This window comes from Cervus canadensis, chromosome 2, assembly GCF_019320065.1.
Source record: "Cervus canadensis isolate Bull #8, Minnesota chromosome 2, ASM1932006v1, whole genome shotgun sequence".
In the NCBI taxonomy this organism is placed as follows: Eukaryota; Metazoa; Chordata; class Mammalia; order Artiodactyla; family Cervidae; genus Cervus; species Cervus canadensis.
This window is the reverse complement of record NC_057387.1, coordinates 41,366,391-41,384,180: the sequence shown is the minus strand read 5'-3', so window position 1 is coordinate 41,384,180 and position 17,790 is coordinate 41,366,391. Positions and strand designations below refer to the sequence as shown.

The 17,790-nt window shown below is 33.2% G+C and overlaps 2 protein-coding genes across 5 annotated transcripts in view; one reads left to right on the top strand and one right to left on the bottom strand.

Annotated features, from left to right (window-relative positions):
- Positions 1-2,238, top strand: part of MFSD14A (major facilitator superfamily domain containing 14A) — a 48,348-nt gene extending 46,110 nt beyond the window's left edge. For both annotated transcript variants that reach the window (XM_043460538.1, XM_043460536.1), the window contains one exon: positions 864-2,238. In XM_043460538.1, the coding sequence (XP_043316473.1) occupies positions 864-1,070 (207 nt within the window). In that variant the 3' untranslated portion in view covers positions 1,071-2,238. The remainder of the gene's footprint in view (positions 1-863) is intronic.
- The window catches only part of SASS6 (SAS-6 centriolar assembly protein), a 44,920-nt gene that overhangs the window by 3,647 nt on the left and 23,483 nt on the right, over positions 1-17,790 (bottom strand). For 2 of the 3 annotated variants that reach the window (XM_043460533.1, XM_043460534.1), the window contains exons 8-17: positions 16,257-16,448; positions 13,063-13,257; positions 12,864-12,953; positions 12,584-12,763; positions 12,110-12,191; positions 11,317-11,453; positions 9,544-9,672; positions 6,193-6,290; positions 4,430-4,524; positions 2,483-4,321 (exon numbers count right to left, since the gene is read on the bottom strand). In XM_043460533.1, the coding sequence (XP_043316468.1) occupies positions 4,215-4,321; positions 4,430-4,524; positions 6,193-6,290; positions 9,544-9,672; positions 11,317-11,453; positions 12,110-12,191; positions 12,584-12,763; positions 12,864-12,953; positions 13,063-13,257; positions 16,257-16,448 (1,305 nt within the window). In that variant the 3' untranslated portion in view covers positions 2,483-4,214. Of the gene's footprint in view, positions 1-2,482; positions 4,322-4,429; positions 4,525-6,192; positions 6,291-9,543; positions 9,673-11,316; positions 11,454-12,109; positions 12,192-12,583; positions 12,764-12,863; positions 12,954-13,062; positions 13,258-16,256; positions 16,449-17,790 lie in introns of those variants that run through there. The other variant, XM_043460535.1, reaches the window with a different exon arrangement.

The window sequence follows — 17,790 nt, the reverse complement described above, 5'->3', positions numbered from 1 at the left end:
AGTTTGTCTTATTGTACCTAGTGGCATAGGTTACGGCCATTTGTGTATACTATTTGTCTTTCATGTAAGGCTTCTGGAATGTTAGAGTGCCCCGTATCAGATCTGCCTTTCTACAGAAGTCAGTTAGGTGCTGGTAAACATCTTTGTTCACTAGAGTCCCCTCCTTAAAACTGAAAATATTAACCTTGAAACACAATATCATTTTAGCCAATACAAACAACTCACCAGTCTTTGTATTTAGCAGAGTTCTACATTCATCTTCTAACCAGCTAAGACTGCTTTTAAATAAAAAAGAATGTTTGTTTGCGGGCTCTACCCAGGTAAAACTGGCAGTGCAGGTGTTTGCTAAGGATGAATGTAATTTGGGACTAAAACACAAGTCTGTTTGATTCGTCTCATAGTAACAGCATTATCTGTGTTTTTCTCACTTTCGGTCACTAGTGAATATAACCACCTTTTAAACAAAGAAAATGGTCAGTCATTCTGCCTCTGTAGTTAATATTATGTATTACTTGATTTCAATTTTGAGATTTCCCTGTTTTCTTCTTAAACTAACAATAAAGTGAAAGTTCATGGAATGTGTTCATCTTTTATGCTCCAAGTGACAATATATTTTTGCATGTGTTGTTTTAAAAAAAAAATGGGGCTCTTTCTTGGGTCAGCTGTTATCCCACAGAATTTTATATTGAGAATATGATAGTTTCTTTTCCCTTTGAAAAGGAAAACTCTTTTTTTAACTGTGGCTTTAGTGAAGAAAGAGGAGTCATTGGCTTATAATTCACAGCCATCAGTTATTCTCAAAGATAAGCAATTTCTTATGAGCAAAGATGTCTGTGCAAAAATCTTATCTTTTTCTTCCTCAGAATTCCATCATCCCTGGCCCCCCCTTCCTCTTTGGAGCCTGTTCAGTACTGCTGGCTCTGCTTGTTGCCTTGTTTATTCCGGAACATACGAATCTAAGCTTACGGTCCAGCAACTGGAGAAAGCACTGTGGCAGCCACAGCCATCCTCACAGCACACAAGCGCCGGGGGAGGCCAAAGAGCCTTTGCTCCAGGACACAAACGTGTGACAGCCGAAATCAGGAAGACTTTTCTGTCAGTGCCCAGGTCTTAGTTTTCACCTGTAGTTCTGGATGTACATTCCATTTCCATCTACAATGTACTTTAATAAGATTGTCTTAAGAAATGTATCTGCATGAACTGCGTGGGAACTAAAGAAAGAAAGAACCGGACAGTTTTCCAAAGATGTTACAATTTCTTTTGAAAAGAAATCGTTTATTAGCACCAGTTTCTTGCCACTAAAGCTGTTTGTTTTATTATACATCCTTTAATTAAAATTAAAAACTACATATGTAACTTCTTTAGATACTAGCGATGTCTCTGCTACCATTTCCTTCAGGTGTTGAGCTTTAACTCTGTTTATGCTGACTCAACAGTGAGACGGAGTAGGTAGTATAGTGTGGACCTGTTCATTTTAACATTGTAAAATCCTGAGTCAGATTTTAATATTGTAAAATCTTGGGTCAAATAATTCAAAGCCTTAATGCAGATGCACTAAAGTAAAGAAATGGTAAATGTTTGCATTTAAAAAACAGAATTCTTAAGAAAACTATACTAAATCTGAATCATGTTTCAAGCTTGTTTTTAGTAATTTTATTTTAAACATTATTCACTACTGTTTTTGAAATGAGAAAAGATCAGCCATTTAGAATTTAAATTGGGGTGTTTGGAGCCTGTAAATCTAAATGCTGGCTCGAATTTGTCTCCCAGCTACTTATACCACTATCTTTTAATGTTTGCATAATCATAAGAACCTCAACACTTGAATACATAATCTAAAAATTATATAGTAAAGCTGGTAGCCTTGAAAATGTCAATGTGATATCTATATGTAGATAAATATATATAGTGGCCTTTCAGACTGTCACAGTAACACTTTATTTACAGAGCTAATGTTTGTCCTAAATTTTCAGGACCCTAGAAGAGAGCTTTATACAATTACTGATGTGAATTTCTCTATAGTGTATATTTTTGTGTCCAGTTATATTATTTAAAAAAGTGTTACTTTGTAAAAATTGTACATAAAGTACTGTATAGTTTACACTGTTTTCATCTTGTGTGTGGTTATTGCTTAATGCTTTTTAAACTTGGAACATTCACTATGGTTAAATAAGGTCTTAAAAGAAATGTAAATATTCTGTTAATAAAATTAAATATTTTAATGATTTTTTTTTAAAAGAAAGTCTTGATCTGTGATTCCCTATTTATAAGGCCTGTTTTTGGCTTTGTTACTGTACTTTTACAGTAACAATACCTTCTCCCTTTGAATCCATTTCATTTCCCTCATTTAACAAAATACTGTTATAGGAAGCAAAGAAATGAAAACTTAGTCCATAAATTTACTGGAAATAATTTTCTAAGCACAGGTCTTATAGGTCAGTCCTATTTCTGTTTTTATATACATGTAAACATGTCATATTCCCAAAATATTAATACTTTATTAAAACAAAGCTCAGTTTACAGAAATACATTAAATGCAATATTTTGATTATTAACACATGTACAACTGTACACAGAACAATTTCAAATAAAAGTTTAAGAGGTAGAGAAAATAATTAGCACACTCAGAAGTCTGTATTTAATACCAAAAAGTCTTTAGCAAGTTAACATCAAAATGATCTCTATCCTAGCTGTTGTATCCTTATGTCAAATATCCTCTCCAAACCCTTGTCACAACATTTTATATTACAGTATTTACAAGGAAGAGTCCAATATTGCCGAGAAGCTGCTTTCCAGATTAGTGTTTTCAAGTTATTGTAACTGAGTATTCTTACTAATATAGTATATCTAAATGACAAAAAAACTGTATAAAAACTATCTAATAATGGTTACTAAGTTTTTTTACAATAGATCCCTATTTTAAGACAGTTTGCAGTTCCCAGCAGAGTTTCAAAGTGTGAAAAGACTCAATATTGTGGCTTCACAAAAGAATTAGCAGAGGTTATCTATTTTACTATGGAGGCTAATAACATTGGTGGGTTGTCAACATCCTGAAATGTCTCTTTTCCTCATCTGTGTAATAACATCCTTGAAAATATTTTTTAAAAGTATCACAAGAGCATTAACAATCGATAAACAAAAAATGGTTTAGAGGTTTCTTAAGAGAATGCTACTCTACTGGATGGCTGTCAAGAAAACAAAATGGAGCCCTGTGATTGTGGGTAAGTTTTTTTTAAATCACCTCATTTTTTCCAAGGAACAAATTCTTACTTGAAACTTTCCATTATAGGGAAGAAAAGAAAGCTGTCACTTCTAAAATTATTCACTTTGCCTACTTTACTAAGCGAACATGAAAATGAACCTATTTTGATATTATAAAAGTTAATATTCATGATGCTCTCATAGTAAATATTTTGTGTAAGTACTAATTTTTAAAACAATATTCCACTAATACAGATTTAAGTGAATAACAAAACTTCAAATGAAAGAGAACTGGATGACTACAGGCTTCCAGGAAGCATTAAAATCCTATTAACTGGCTCAAATGACTAAAGCACTTTGTACCTAATCTGGTCATGTAATTAGACTGTCCAAAATTTTTTGTGTAATTTATTAAAATTACAGACTTACTCAAAAGATAATTTAAAGGGTTCAAGGAAAATATTTACTTGCTATGAAGAATTTCATTCATTTAAGGTAATTTCAGGATTTTTCCCTTTAAATATCAATAATATATCTCAAGAGGTAATCATTTTCCCTCATAATTCTCAGGTGGCAAATTTAAAATTTTATTGTACTAATGAAAATAATAAAATGAACTGACAGTTTTCTTTGGCTTCATCAAAATACTAATATACCTGAGCAGGTTTTAATGAACCGAGATACTCAATGATCAGGCTCTCCCTTATAAGGATCAATTCTTTCCTTAGAACTCCTGAGAATTTCTAAGGATTAGTTTAATAAAATTCATACTATTCTATAAAACACCACGTTCCAAACTAAAAAGTGTCATTTGTTCAGAATCATCACCGATTTCCAAGTACAGATTTGCCCCTCTAAACTGCATAAAGACAGCAGTAAAGGATCCGATCTAACACAGCAGTAATTCAGGTAAGCTCTGAAACCTGCATGTTCAGAATTTCAGGTCTATGCTGTTACCATATTTTTAGGCCATGTCAGTTTCTAAAACTTCAAAAAAAAAGACGACACTAGGATTAACTGTTTGGTAGCTGCCCAGGAAAATAAGCTGAAGATGTAGAAGGGAGCACTGTGGGTTTTGAAGATGTTTGTAATGCTCCTAAAGTGCCATCTTTCTGATGGTCTGCAAATGAGGACAAAAAAAATTATTTGTATTTATGTTAGTCCTTATATAGTACATTTAATTAAACCACAGTATACAATACACACTACTTCAGAAATGTCTTCTCACCTGGATTATTAAATAGATTTTGGCTGAGTCCACGCAAAGGAATGCTATCTTCCCTTTTCTTCAGATATTTGGATTCCAGTCCTAAATTTTCACCACTTGAAAGAAAAACAGTAATTATGAACTTAATTTGACAAAGTCTTGTTTTCTCTACAGTAAGGTCTGAATGTTTATATACATACATATATGACAATATAACTAACATTTATAGCTTTGTTCAAATCATGCTTTTCAGTGGATTCTTAAGCAAATAATTTATCCTAAGCCAAAGTATACATCTTCTCAGTAAAAATAAGATTTTCTTTTGACCAAAAACCCCTCAAAATTTTGTAGTGCTTCAAAGTTGTCATTATTAGCTATTAATACTCACTACACTAATGAATTCTGGCCAGATGAATAAAAACATGAAATCTTGAAAAAAACCAAGGAGGGGTATTCTGTAGTTGTACTTTCCCTCTTTCAACCACTATATTCCTTCCTTTTAAATCTATCCACTGTTAACAGTTTCTCTAATAGTACACTTGTAAGAAGTTAAAAGATCTTGTAAAGCAATGACATTCTATCTGTAGAATTAAATGATGGTCTTTTCTCAATTTTCAGAAAAAAATGGGTGAATAGGTGTTTTTTCAATTTTAATTTTTTTCTTTAACCTTTGCCACTTATTACTAGCAGACTACAAATAAACAAATTCTAAACAACTCAAAACAGCCCAACAGTCCTAATTTTATAGACACGTGATTATGTTGATTTTGTACCACAAATATCATTTTTTTCTGTTAACTAAAATTGTTCTTGGTGTACATGATAAAGTTAAACATAAACATCATGGTGTTCTATTAATTCCAGGTGTTCTGCCACTTTAACAAGTATGAACTTCAATATAGCAAACATGAACATTTCAGGACCTGAAAGAATTCTCACCTGTTTAAAAAATGGAGGCTCACAAACATTAACTATTATAATACTCATCTTGGTGCTAATTTTAGAGGAGCCAATGAATAAAGCCCAGAGACCTGGAATAAGAAGCCTCTTGGAGCCATGTCAGTAATTTAGTTTGCAACATATTGGGGATAGTGATGGCTCATGATACTGAGTACCAGCAGACACGTTTTAAAGCAATTAAATTTTAAGTAAATAAACATAATGGTAAGAAAACAGTATTAAAAACATAAATACTAATCAAATTTGCATCTATAAATTATTTACTTTAGCCACAACTCACTGATTCAACAAACTTCACTATGCAAAACCAGCTTAAGAACTAAAAAGTAAGGAATCTCTGAGTAGGCAAAATTGGCATTAAAGCTTATTTATGTTAGTTTGACTAGGGAGCAACCTCACAAGACTTTTCACTCTTATTTACCACAGAATTTTAATTCTCAGAGTACACTGGAAGCAATTATTTAGAATAACAGAGCTTCCAAAGGCAGACATAGCCATATAGGAAAATAAAAACAAAACTGCCAACTCTGACGAATTAAAGATTTCTATCTAACTGCCCAAGAATATCTGAAAGGGTATTCTTCAGTTATATAGAGAAATCCCTTTTAAAAAATTAAATTTTACTATATGTCTTTAAAACTATAGTTTTAAAAAAATATGAGAAACCACTTTCTTACAGATGGAAGTGACTAACTTAATTCTGCTGCTCAGCAAGTTAACACATCACATAAATACGTGGCCATCACAGCTTTCAAACACTGTTAACAAACTCCTTAAGATGACTTTCAGAATTACAAACATTAAATTTTATGTCAAGAACTTACTTTTCCTTATCAGTTGAGCAGGGCATACTAACAGTTGTTCCTGACTGAACATCTCCTAGTGATGTATTTGGTTTTGCAAACTGCAAGTTAAACTGAACCTGTCAAGAGAGAAAACATCATATAACTGATTAGTGAGAACTGAGACAGTTCTAAACAGCAGTAGCAGAGACAGTTCTATAGAGATAGGTGGCTACATTTTTTCTCTGATAAATCTAGACCACAGAAGTTCAACCTATATTTTATAACACAAGCACATTTTATTGAGAAGATTTAATTTTAAAATCCTATTTCTCCTTGCCAAAAAGTTTCCATCATATAAGCAAGAATAACAGCACAAATTATCTTAATATTATTTTGAAATGAAAACATGAACATTATACATTTAAGTAATTAAGTATAATACATTATACACTGCTTTAATGTTAAAAGTAACCAAGAACCACAATGATGCATTTATTTACCACATGCATTCTGAGAATTCCCTTTCAAGAATTTAAACTCTATCATAATGAAGAATTCTAAATGAGTGCTAGGAATCTAAATTTTGAAATAGTCAAAAACAATCCAAGAATCTATACAAAAGTCCAAAATAAAATAACAAGCATATGAGATGTAGTAGCTTATTTAAAATAATAATGACTATGATTGAGGGGGTTTCATACCAAGAATATACATATGGGCTTTATGTTATGGAATTCCATAAATGTAAGTCACCATACTAATAAATAAAAAAGTTATGATGACTTGAATCCCAAAAAAAGGCATAAGGAGATAAGAAATACCTATTTTTTGTTAAAAAATCATAATAAAATATAGATACTAGCTTCATAGAAAAAAATTATAAATCAGAAAGGTATATGCTGCTGTCCTCAGCTACAAAGGCTTAACATTCTAAAGATAACAATTCTCCCTATATTAATCTACACATTTAACAAGATCACAAAAAATAAAAGTACAGGACTTTTAAAAAGTGAAGTAAGCTAATTCACATAGTCCTTATAGAAAACATACAAGAGGTAAGAAAATTTTAAAAGAGCCTAATATTAATACATAATGTAGTTTCCAGACACCAATGATAAATAATTAGAAAACTGACAAAATAAAAAGAATGGTCCTCAAAACTAACCAACAGGCAGTGCAGGACTGTGATCTCTGAGAGAAAAAAGCTGTGATCCATACAACTGACCCAGCTTTCTAATTAGAGGCACTTCCTGACTGACTGCAGTACAAAGAAGGTAACTACTAAATGGAGAAGATAATCAGTTTAGGGAGGATGAGGTACCTGGGAGATGCAAGGCAGAATTCTGATGAAAAGTGAGGTATAAAGAGAACAAGCCCCAGAAATCAACACATGAATCTCCTTGAGTTTTTTCTGAGTACTACGCACATGCATGGGGCTTCCCATGTGGTTCAGTGGTAAAGAAACCGCCTGCCAATGCGGGAAATGGAAGGGACTCGGGTTCAATCCCTGGGTCAGGAAGATCCCCTGGAGGAGTAAATGGCAACTCACTCCAGGATTCTTGTGTGGAAAATTCCACGGACAGAGGAGCCTAGTGGGCTACAGTCCATGGGGGTCACAAGGAGTCGAACGTGACTGAGCACATATGCAGAGCACAGGTACATGATAGAGTAAAACTCCACAATGCTCTGCAAATAAAAACAGGGGAGCTTTTAGCTGAACAACTTCCAAGATTCATAATCATGAAGACAAAGTGGACAGTCTTGGTGATCATTTAGGACATTCGGTGGGGAGCTTTTCTAAGAGAGCTGAACGATATCCCTTGAGTCAAAGCTACTGTAAATGCATCCGAGGCACAATTCTAAGCAAATGCATCAACTCAATGTTCACAGTAATTCAATAAGATAAAATTATTGCTCCACTTTACAAATGGAGAAACTGAAGCAGGACAACTCGATATTTTTGTTTGTTTGTTACTGGCTTGCCCAACTTCATGCTGGTAAGAGGCAGGATTTAAACTCCAAAATCTGATTCCACATTTTAACCATTATAATTGAGCAGTATATGCATTCAATTCACAAATAAATATTCATGTATTAGAGATTCAAGTTCAAACTGTACTGTTAGTATTAGGGCTGTTTGGCTGCTTTTGTGAGGGATGCATACCAAAAGAATACGGAGGCCAATAATATAGGAAACACTAGAAGTCTGGCTTTGATATTTAAGAACAGGATTTTTATCATAATTCCTCCGATTCCAGAAGAGCTATAAGAAAGGTAATGTTATTATTTTATAAGTCATATTTAGTCCTACCAACTAAACAATTATCTGCAGTAGTTCTCGTCTTCATTTTGAACATTATGTATATTGCTGGAAAGCTGTTTAAAAGCAATTTTGAATTATAATCCTCAAGAAAAAACTGATACCAATATGTACGCACACTTGAGCATACTGAAAAACAAACAGTATTCATTTGATTACATGTATCTAGTTTTCAATAAGCAATACAAGAAAAGTCAATTAAATGCATTTAAATACTTTTTACATAATAATATTCTAAACATAAAAACTCAGGCTTAATTCTCAATTCACTGAGAGTTCTCAATGGTTCCAAATAATAATTAATAAGGCTATTGTAAAAAAAGAAGTATGTGCCTAAACAACATAGCCAACTTATTTTTAGGGCAGCCCGAAACTAACTTGATAAAGAATTTATAATAGCAGTTTCAAAGTCCTCAATTCTACCTTTCATAAAATAGTCTTCTCAAAAATGAAGACAGAATCAGTGGCTCATCTGGGTGGAAAATTACTGTGAAAACAATTATAATACATGTGAAAACAATGTATAAATCTAAGATATTAGTAATAATGATGATGATGAAAAACTCAAGTGGGCAGAAAAAAGCAAATAAATCAAGGTTTGGAGAGATTGCTAAGTATATGCTATTCTAGATAATGTTGCCAGAACTACATTTTATAATTTATTATAACCCTGCCAATCAGACCCTTAAATCCTAACACTGGAATCCAAAAATATCACTACCGCTAATATACCAGCAGCATGAAACTGGTAATCCTAGGTAGTTTGAGAGTTGTAGGAGATACAGGTAGAAGAAAGAATAAAAAATGGAGAGATAAAAGAGGAATAAAAACAAGTTTAAACATACTGAAATCTAGGTTATTATAAATTATAGTGTCTCAAAAAAATCATATAGTGCCATTAATATTTCCTGTAAGCACAACACACTAGATATTCATAAATATATTCAGAATTATATTCATCTACTACATCATCTAATACTTAGCAACTGATCAAAAAATAGATGTTTTAAATAAAGTAAATAAATTGCTATTTCCTTTTTTTAAGAAAAGGTGTTAGTTATTTTGCCTACCTTTGGTCCTGAAAGTGGGTGGATGGTATTTTTGGCAGATATAGGATGAGAAAAGGTATTCTGGAATGCAAACGCAGAGGAGACAGGATAACCAATCCCACAAGCTGGGTAAGTCAGTCTACCCTCAACCTAAAAATAAAAGCATAAATAAGGTTGAGGATGAGAAATTTGTTCTAAATAGTATTTGGCGATGCAGGAGGCATTAGCATCTGTCATAATAACTAAGAGTTAAGAGCACTCTCTCAGAGGCCAATCTTGTCTATCAGGACACCAAGCTCTGCTTCATTATATATCATGAAACTGGAATATCTTTGGCCAAGAGGGCTTTTCAGAGTGGCTGTGTAAGCTTAGACCAAAAAAACAAACAAAAACCAAAACCAAAACCCACTGGATCGGACTTTGAACTGAAGTAAAACAAAGACCTCTGAACCATCTTGGTTCCCTCTAGGGCTTGAATTCCTGCAAAGGGAGTTTGGGGGTAGTCCTAGACCAAAAAGCCAATAAGGGATAAAATAAAAATAATCAAGTAATACCTTTCACACAGCTATTTATCATCAGTCGATAAGATTAAGCCTGTCAAGTTTTTTCACGTTTTTAACTCAGTACCAGTAAGTACCACTTAACTCTGCACTTTTTCCCAAGTTAGCAGAAATCCTTATTAAACATCAAGTACTATCTCATTTACTACAGTAGATTAAAAATTCTACTATGGATTTGCACTTTAAATCCTCTGCCAATGCCCTCCAGTCAAAGACTTGGACCAGAAATACATCTATCGGTGTACACACTCTCTGCGACAAGGAAAACTGAAGACCACGTGGAACCAGGAAGAGACGTGTCTCCGTAAGACAGTGTTAAAAGGGAGTATTTACTGGACTCTGTCAGGTGTCAGGTGAATTAAGGAATAGTTTAAGAATGTGGGGCTATACTGCGGACTGGATGCTATCAAGAAATGGGGATAACTATATGACTAGGTACATGAATAGATTTTATCCAGTAAGGTAGGATGAATGCACTAAGACCAAAGTTATAACTGGTAATGAGCAGCACTCACTCACTTTAGCCCGATCAAAGGATACTTGCCCGTTTTTATGGTTTGGCAATGTCCTATTTTTGTCTGTGTTCAAACATGACTATGAAGTGGTCTTGTTTTTGTCTTGCTCCATCACAGTCAGAGAATGGCCCTACCTGATGTTGATATTCTGTGAATTATGTTCAACAGGAGAGCCTCAAAACCTAGCTGTGAGTGCAAGGCCAATTCCTAGCCAGGCCTAGGCCTGGTAGTACCAAGCCAGATCCAGGTACTCAAAGCTAAAAAGCTTAACATTTGTAAATAGTTTCTTCCAGAATCCAGAGCTGACAAGCTTGGTAATACGGTTTTTCTTTCTCTCTCTTTTTTTCCAATAGAATTCAGATTAGGCTCCTCTAGTATAGTGCCAAAGCTGAGCCCATATCCTGTTCTCCCTTACTGAGGCCTCCTAAATACTTTCTGTGTGTGTTAACAGTTTTCAGCACATTTATTTAGCCTTACTTCAGTCACTACTAGAGTGATTTCTGTATCCATTAAAATGTTACAAAGTAGTGTACCCTTAAGATAGAGCCTCTTTGTTAAGTGTACCTTTATGTCCCTCTTCCAAATGTAAAACTACTTCAGTGCTAAAAACTGTAATAGGACTCTAGTCATATTAGGTACCAGCACATAACAATCTGAGAATATTTTTTGTTTTAGAAAATTTACCAAGACCATTCACAATAACTTAATTTAAATCTTACCACATTAGAGGTAGGAGGAATCCCACTTCTGATGGTGTTGCTACTTGAGTGTACAGGTGGAGTGGTAGAAGGCCCCAATACATCTTGCTTTCTCACTAGTTGATTTTCATTTAATTCTTTATTTAACCACGTGATTACTTAAATAAAAGAACAAGAAGAAACTTAATACTTGAATTTTTCTAATAATTTTAAGTATTTTTAAATTATATTAATTTTTTTAATTTTACATTTTTAAAACTATGTTATATCATAGAACAACATAAGTTCATCTAAATATTTGTCACTAAGAATAAATAAATAAATATTTGTCACTAAATATTTTTATTTTACAACTGTCACAAAGGACTCTCTATCCTTTTACATATTTCTGCAAGTCAAGGATCTCTGAAATCTCTTTGATTTCATTTCTAGAATATCTCCCAGTTTATTTAAATTCAAACTCTTATTTCTCAAAATCAGTATTACAAACTGAGAAAAATGTAGAAGACTTAATATCACATTCAGCAATTATAGCAAGTAACAGAAAAGAATTTAAATAGTAAATTACAGTCAATATTTTCAACATTTAGTTTTGGGTTACTGACACATGTGATAGGGTTTCTTTTAATAATGATGGTAACTGTTTTACAGGATAGTTGATTTTAATTTGCTACAGCAAAGACATTAAGATGCTATATTTAAAGCAGATTATATATATACAGCAATATCTTGATTTAACTAGACTTATGAATTCAGTAAAAATTGCAAGAATAAAACTAAAAACCTCATTTAAATGAAAAGGTAAAACACTTACACTTTTCATTATTTTTTAGAAGTTGTTTGCTTTCTTCAAGTTTTTGAACTGTAGCTTCTAATTGTTCTTGTAATTTGCATACCTAAAATACATTAATCCTTATAGTAAGTATAATAAAGGCTAAAATGAAAACTGAAGACATATTAACTATTCATTAAATAATTACTATTAAATATGAAAGGAATTAGCTCAGCTGTGTAATAAAATATATGTGCACATAATTATATATGCACACACACATATATATGAACACTCAACATATTTGAGTCATAATAACCAACTTTTCAAACTGAAATAGTTTATTAAGTTCTGTTGATTATACTTAAGTTTTCTTGGGGAAAAAAAGCCAAAACTTTCTCTGATGTAACAAAGTATAAATGTTTAAAATACATGAGAAAAAAAAATAAAATACATGAGGAAATACATTAAGCTTTGCAAGTAGTCCACACACATTAAATATAAAATATTAACTACCTCTTGTTCTTTAATTCGGAGAGACTGTCCAACATCTTGTAATTCTTTTTGTTCCTTTTGTAATTTTTCTTCCTTTTCAGCCAAGAGTTTCTCTTGCTGAATAGTTACTGTATTCTTCAATTTCAACTTACCCATTAAAGTCTTCAGATCCCCTTGCAATTTTTTGATAATTTCATTTGCCTGTAGAAGAGTTTCACATGAATGTCTCTACATAATGCAATGAAACATTTCTACATAATCCAATGAAATATCAATATTCTATTGTTTTAAAAAAACAAACCTTAAGAAGTTCAGCTGATAATGATTTTATTGTAGCTTCAAGTTTTCCTAGTTGTACCTGATTTTTCTCAGCATTTTCTTCCAGAGCCACCTGATATATATTTTAAAAAATGTGAATAATTAGGAAGTCTGTGTTTATTTAGGAAAAGCATCATATATGCATGTGATCATCAATTTGTTTAGAAAATTTTAAAATAGACCTTTTGTTCCTGGATTGTATCAAATGCTTCTTTTGTTCTTAAAACAAGCTGGTCCTTATCCTTGATTTCCTGTTCTAAAACAGCCACTTTTGTTTGTAGCTGATTAATATGCTTTTCTTTTTCATGGCATTCAGCATCAAGTGTAGAATTTTCTCTTCTCAAAGACAGGACTTCTTGCTTAGCCCGCTGGAGCTCCTAGAGGAGGGGGGAAAAAAGTTGCATTATGAAAAAGGAAAGTTGGCTGGTCTGATAATTTATAATTAAGATATTTAAAATAGGAAAAAGTCTTTCATAATTTTAAAGTTCCAGTACTAATGCTCTTTGAAAGAAACGACGGTCTCTCTAAAGGTATATGTAACTCAGATTTGAAACATAAATGTAAAATACACTAATATCTAATTCAATCACAGTAAGGGAAAATTAAACAATCCTTATGAATTATTGCAACTTTTAAAACCTAGTAACAAGAATTTTCTGTCTTGAAATTTACAAATTCAAAAATTACTGAGGTAATAAATGCTCAGTGTAACAGAATTTCAAAATATATACAATACATAAATAAAAAGAAAGTCCTATCATTCTACCACCAAAGCGGTGATCCTCAGTCTAGTCTGCATAATGAAATCACCTGCAAAGCTTTAACAACTACTGATGCCTGGTATCCTGCCCAAGAGATTTTTATTTCATTCGTATGAGGTATGACCTGAGCTCTTCAACCTGTTTCTTAGGATAGCCAAGAAATCATGAGATATTAATTAACAATAAGTTAGAAAGACAAATACTATATAATATCACTTATATGTGGAATCCAAAATATGATAAAAATGAACATATTTACAAAACAGAAACACTCATATAGAAAACAAACTATATTCAATATCCTATAACAAAACCACAATGAAAACATGAAAAAATACTAAAAATAATTTTTTAAATAGATCTGCCTTCCAATGCAGGAGACATCAAGAGATACAGGTTTGATCTTTGGGTCGGGAAGATCCTCTGGAGCAGGAAATGGCAATCCACTCCAGTATTCTTGCCTGGGAAATCCATCGACAGAGGAGGCTGGTGGACTACAGTCCATGGGGGTCGCAAAGAGTCAGACACGACTGAGCACACACACATACTAAATAACATCTCAATCATCTAGCATCAGTCCAAATGTTGCCAGTACACTAAGGTACAGTATGTAATAGTATTCCTAGCTTTCAATTTTAACAATAAAAAATTGTTTAACAATAAAAAACAATATAAAATAATTTTATAGTATATACCCTAGTGGTTTTAGAAGCATAGACTCTGCTATCAAGTAGTGCATGAGTGCATGCTAACTTGCTTTAGTCATGTCTGACTCTTTGCCACCCTACGGACTTTAGCCAACCAGACTCCTCTGTCCATGGGAGTCTCCAGGCAAGAATACTGGAATGGGTTGCCATACCCTCCTCCAGGGGATCTTCCCGACCCAGGGCTCAAACCCACCGTCTCTTATGTCTCCTGCATTGGCAGGCAGGTTCTTTACCACTACCGCCACCTGGGAAGTCTACTATGTCACCTCCAGTATTACTTAACCTCAGTAAATTTCAGTTCTCTCATTTGTAAAAGAGAAACAATACCATAAATTATTTCACCTTTGCAAAAACCCTTATATAAACTCTGTTTTATGTGTTAGATGCTCAGTCATCTCTGACTCTCTGTGACCCCACAGACTGCAGCCTGCCAGGCTCCTCTGTTCATGGGATTCTCCAAGCAAAAATACTAGAGCAGGTTGCCATTCCCTTCTCCAGGGGTCCTTCCTGACCCAGGGATGGAACCCAGGTCTCCTGCATTGCAAGCAAATTCTTTACTGTCTGAACCACCAGGGAAGTCCAAATACTTAATAAATGGTAGTAACTATTAATTTTAGGGTACTGATCTCTAAAGGTACAATTTAACATAATTAGGTAACAATACTGAAGCTTTAAAAAAGTTTTCAGGACTCAAAATTTCCAAGTCCTATGCAAACCTTGCAAGAAATATTTTGATTACATTATATGGCACCCTACTCCAGTATTTTCGCCTGGGAAATCCTAGGAACAAAGGAGGCTATTTATTTAGTCCATGCAGTCACAAAGAGTTGGACACGACTGAGCAACTGATCATACACACACACATACACACATGAAAATCAACATAACAAAGCACAGTTTACACACTGGCCGGTGTGAGGGCTAAAAGAGAAGAAACCACATAGGATTATAATGAAGTACTCATCCAATGTGCAGGGTGAAATGTTTCACCAACTGGTGTGAAAGGTGAAGAGGGTAGTGAGAAGGACTGAAGCATCTAAGGGCAGAATGCGATGAGGATCTGAACATAAAATCAGTCAGGCTTTATTCAGAATTGGAGGTCTTGTGAGCTAGAATAACACTGTTTGTTTGAACATGATAGGTTTAAGAAAAGCTAAATTCGTTTTCTAATAACTCATATGACAATAATGTATAGTAGTCATCATTAGGAAGGAGTTTATCATCACTGCTGAAGTATCCACAAAAGTACCACTACAGCAGTGTTTTTAAAATGTCTCTGTTGCCTGAAAGAACAAGACAGTACTAGAGACAGGCCAATAATAGAGAATTTCAATGGCCAGGCTTACTTGGGTAAATTACTTAAGCTCTCAGTGCCTTAGTTTCATCATCATTAAATGGGGTAATAATAATACCTTCTTTAAAATAACTGCTATAAGAATTAAATGAGTTAATATAGGCAAAGCACTTAAAATAGTGTTCAGTAAGCATTAGTTATTATCATTACTTTTATTATTGTTATTACTAGACACTCAACTTCATACAGCTGTTTGCCATGTTGAGTAGACTGAAGGAGTCAGTCTGTCAATACCCTGAGCCACAACACCGGGCTGATACAAGAGTACACTGGCAAATCGGAGGGCGATGCCCAAGAGCTGCTCAAGACCCCAGCTAAAAGTATCCAGGTGTGCTTTGGCTCTGTTCAGAATCAGTCTGTTTTATTAGATTCTGGTTTCTCAATTATTAGGGGTATTCTCTGAGCTGATTATCCAAAGACTAAAAGAGATCCTTGCAAAGCATCCAGAATACTACCCACAGAAGTAATAAAGTAACCAAATTCAAATCAAGTTACCAATTAGACCTTGTTTTTACATTGGGGCGGGGAGGGGAACCAACTCCAACATTTGATACCTCTTCAACACCAGACAGTTTTGCTTTAAGTTCTCTGATGGTGGAGTCTCCTTTATATTTCCTTTCAGTGAGGTCTTTATTAGCCGTTTCTAACTCAGACAATCTGTTCTGTAGCTGCTGGATGTTCCGTTGATGAAGGATTTCTAAATCTTTTTTCTGTTGTTCATGTTGCTGTTGATATTGAACCTGGGCCTATTATATAATAAAATACAGTACCAAAATTCAAAGAAAAAAATACAATATGAGAACATTTGAGTAAAAAAAAAATCTTAATTATTCTTCTTTATAAGATGTCCCTGCTTTTAAGAGATTCTGTTTTTAATTACGGATTTTATGAAAAAGAAAGGTCAACAAAACAAAGGCAAATTTACTACTATGATCTTGTTCATAATTTATTCTTCTCCTAAACCCACCTGTTTAGAAGTAATGGCCTTCAATTTAAGGGAAGAATGCTATGTGTTAAGAGGGGGAAAAAAACAAATCGCAAAACACTACGTATAGTGTCAAACTATCCCTATGAAAAGAAAAAAATGAGCAGGTACTTAAGGAACTTTCAGTATTTGCTTTAAACCACATTATTCTGTTTCTGTTTTTTATAACAAGTATAAATGTTTTCTAATTTAAAAAAAATTGAAACTTACAGTAAAACTGACAAGGTACTGCTCAGTCTTACATTTAGTTGTTAAATTTCACTAACAAAAAAATTTGAACATGGTTGTAACTCTGAAATCTTTGTTCACCTGTTTGTATCATACCAAAAATCTATCTTAATAATTTCTGTCATGAGACTTAGATGGCATTATGTTAAGTGAAATAAGTTACAGTAAGACAAATACTGTATGATATCACTTATAGGTGTAATCTAAAAAAATACGACAAACTAGCGAATAAAACAAAAAAGCAGCAGACTCACAAACAGAACAAACTAGTGGCTATCAGTTCGGAGAGAGGGAAAGTCTAGGGGCTACATAGCATTAGAGGATTAAAAACAGGATTATTATGGGATTATATAAAATTGTGTATGTGAAACGTTTGAAAATTATAAAGCACAATAGAATTTAAAGATTTTCATTCAACAAAAAAAATTTTTAAATAATAATTTCTGTTGATGAACAGTAACAAATCTAAATACATTTTAAAAATAAAAAATAGTTTTCTGATTATGCAAGCTACACATTCTTTTAAAGGCATAAAGAAAGAATCACAAATAACTGATAACCTCCATCCAAGGAGTCATTATAAATATTTAGGAATATTCCTTTCCAGCTATTTATATACTTAAAACTGACATCACACAAATACACATAACACATAGCTAAATTTAACATTTGAGACCAAGCACTTTACACAATTTAATTATGCTTTTTAATCCTTTAGCACTTGCACTTCCTCATATCGATAAAAACTCTTTGTAAATACTTTCAATATCCACACAGTATCCCAATCCACGGCTATACCATAATGCAATTAACCCCTGCCCTACTATGTATGCTGAGTTTCCAATTATTCACAATTACAAATAAATCCATGGTTA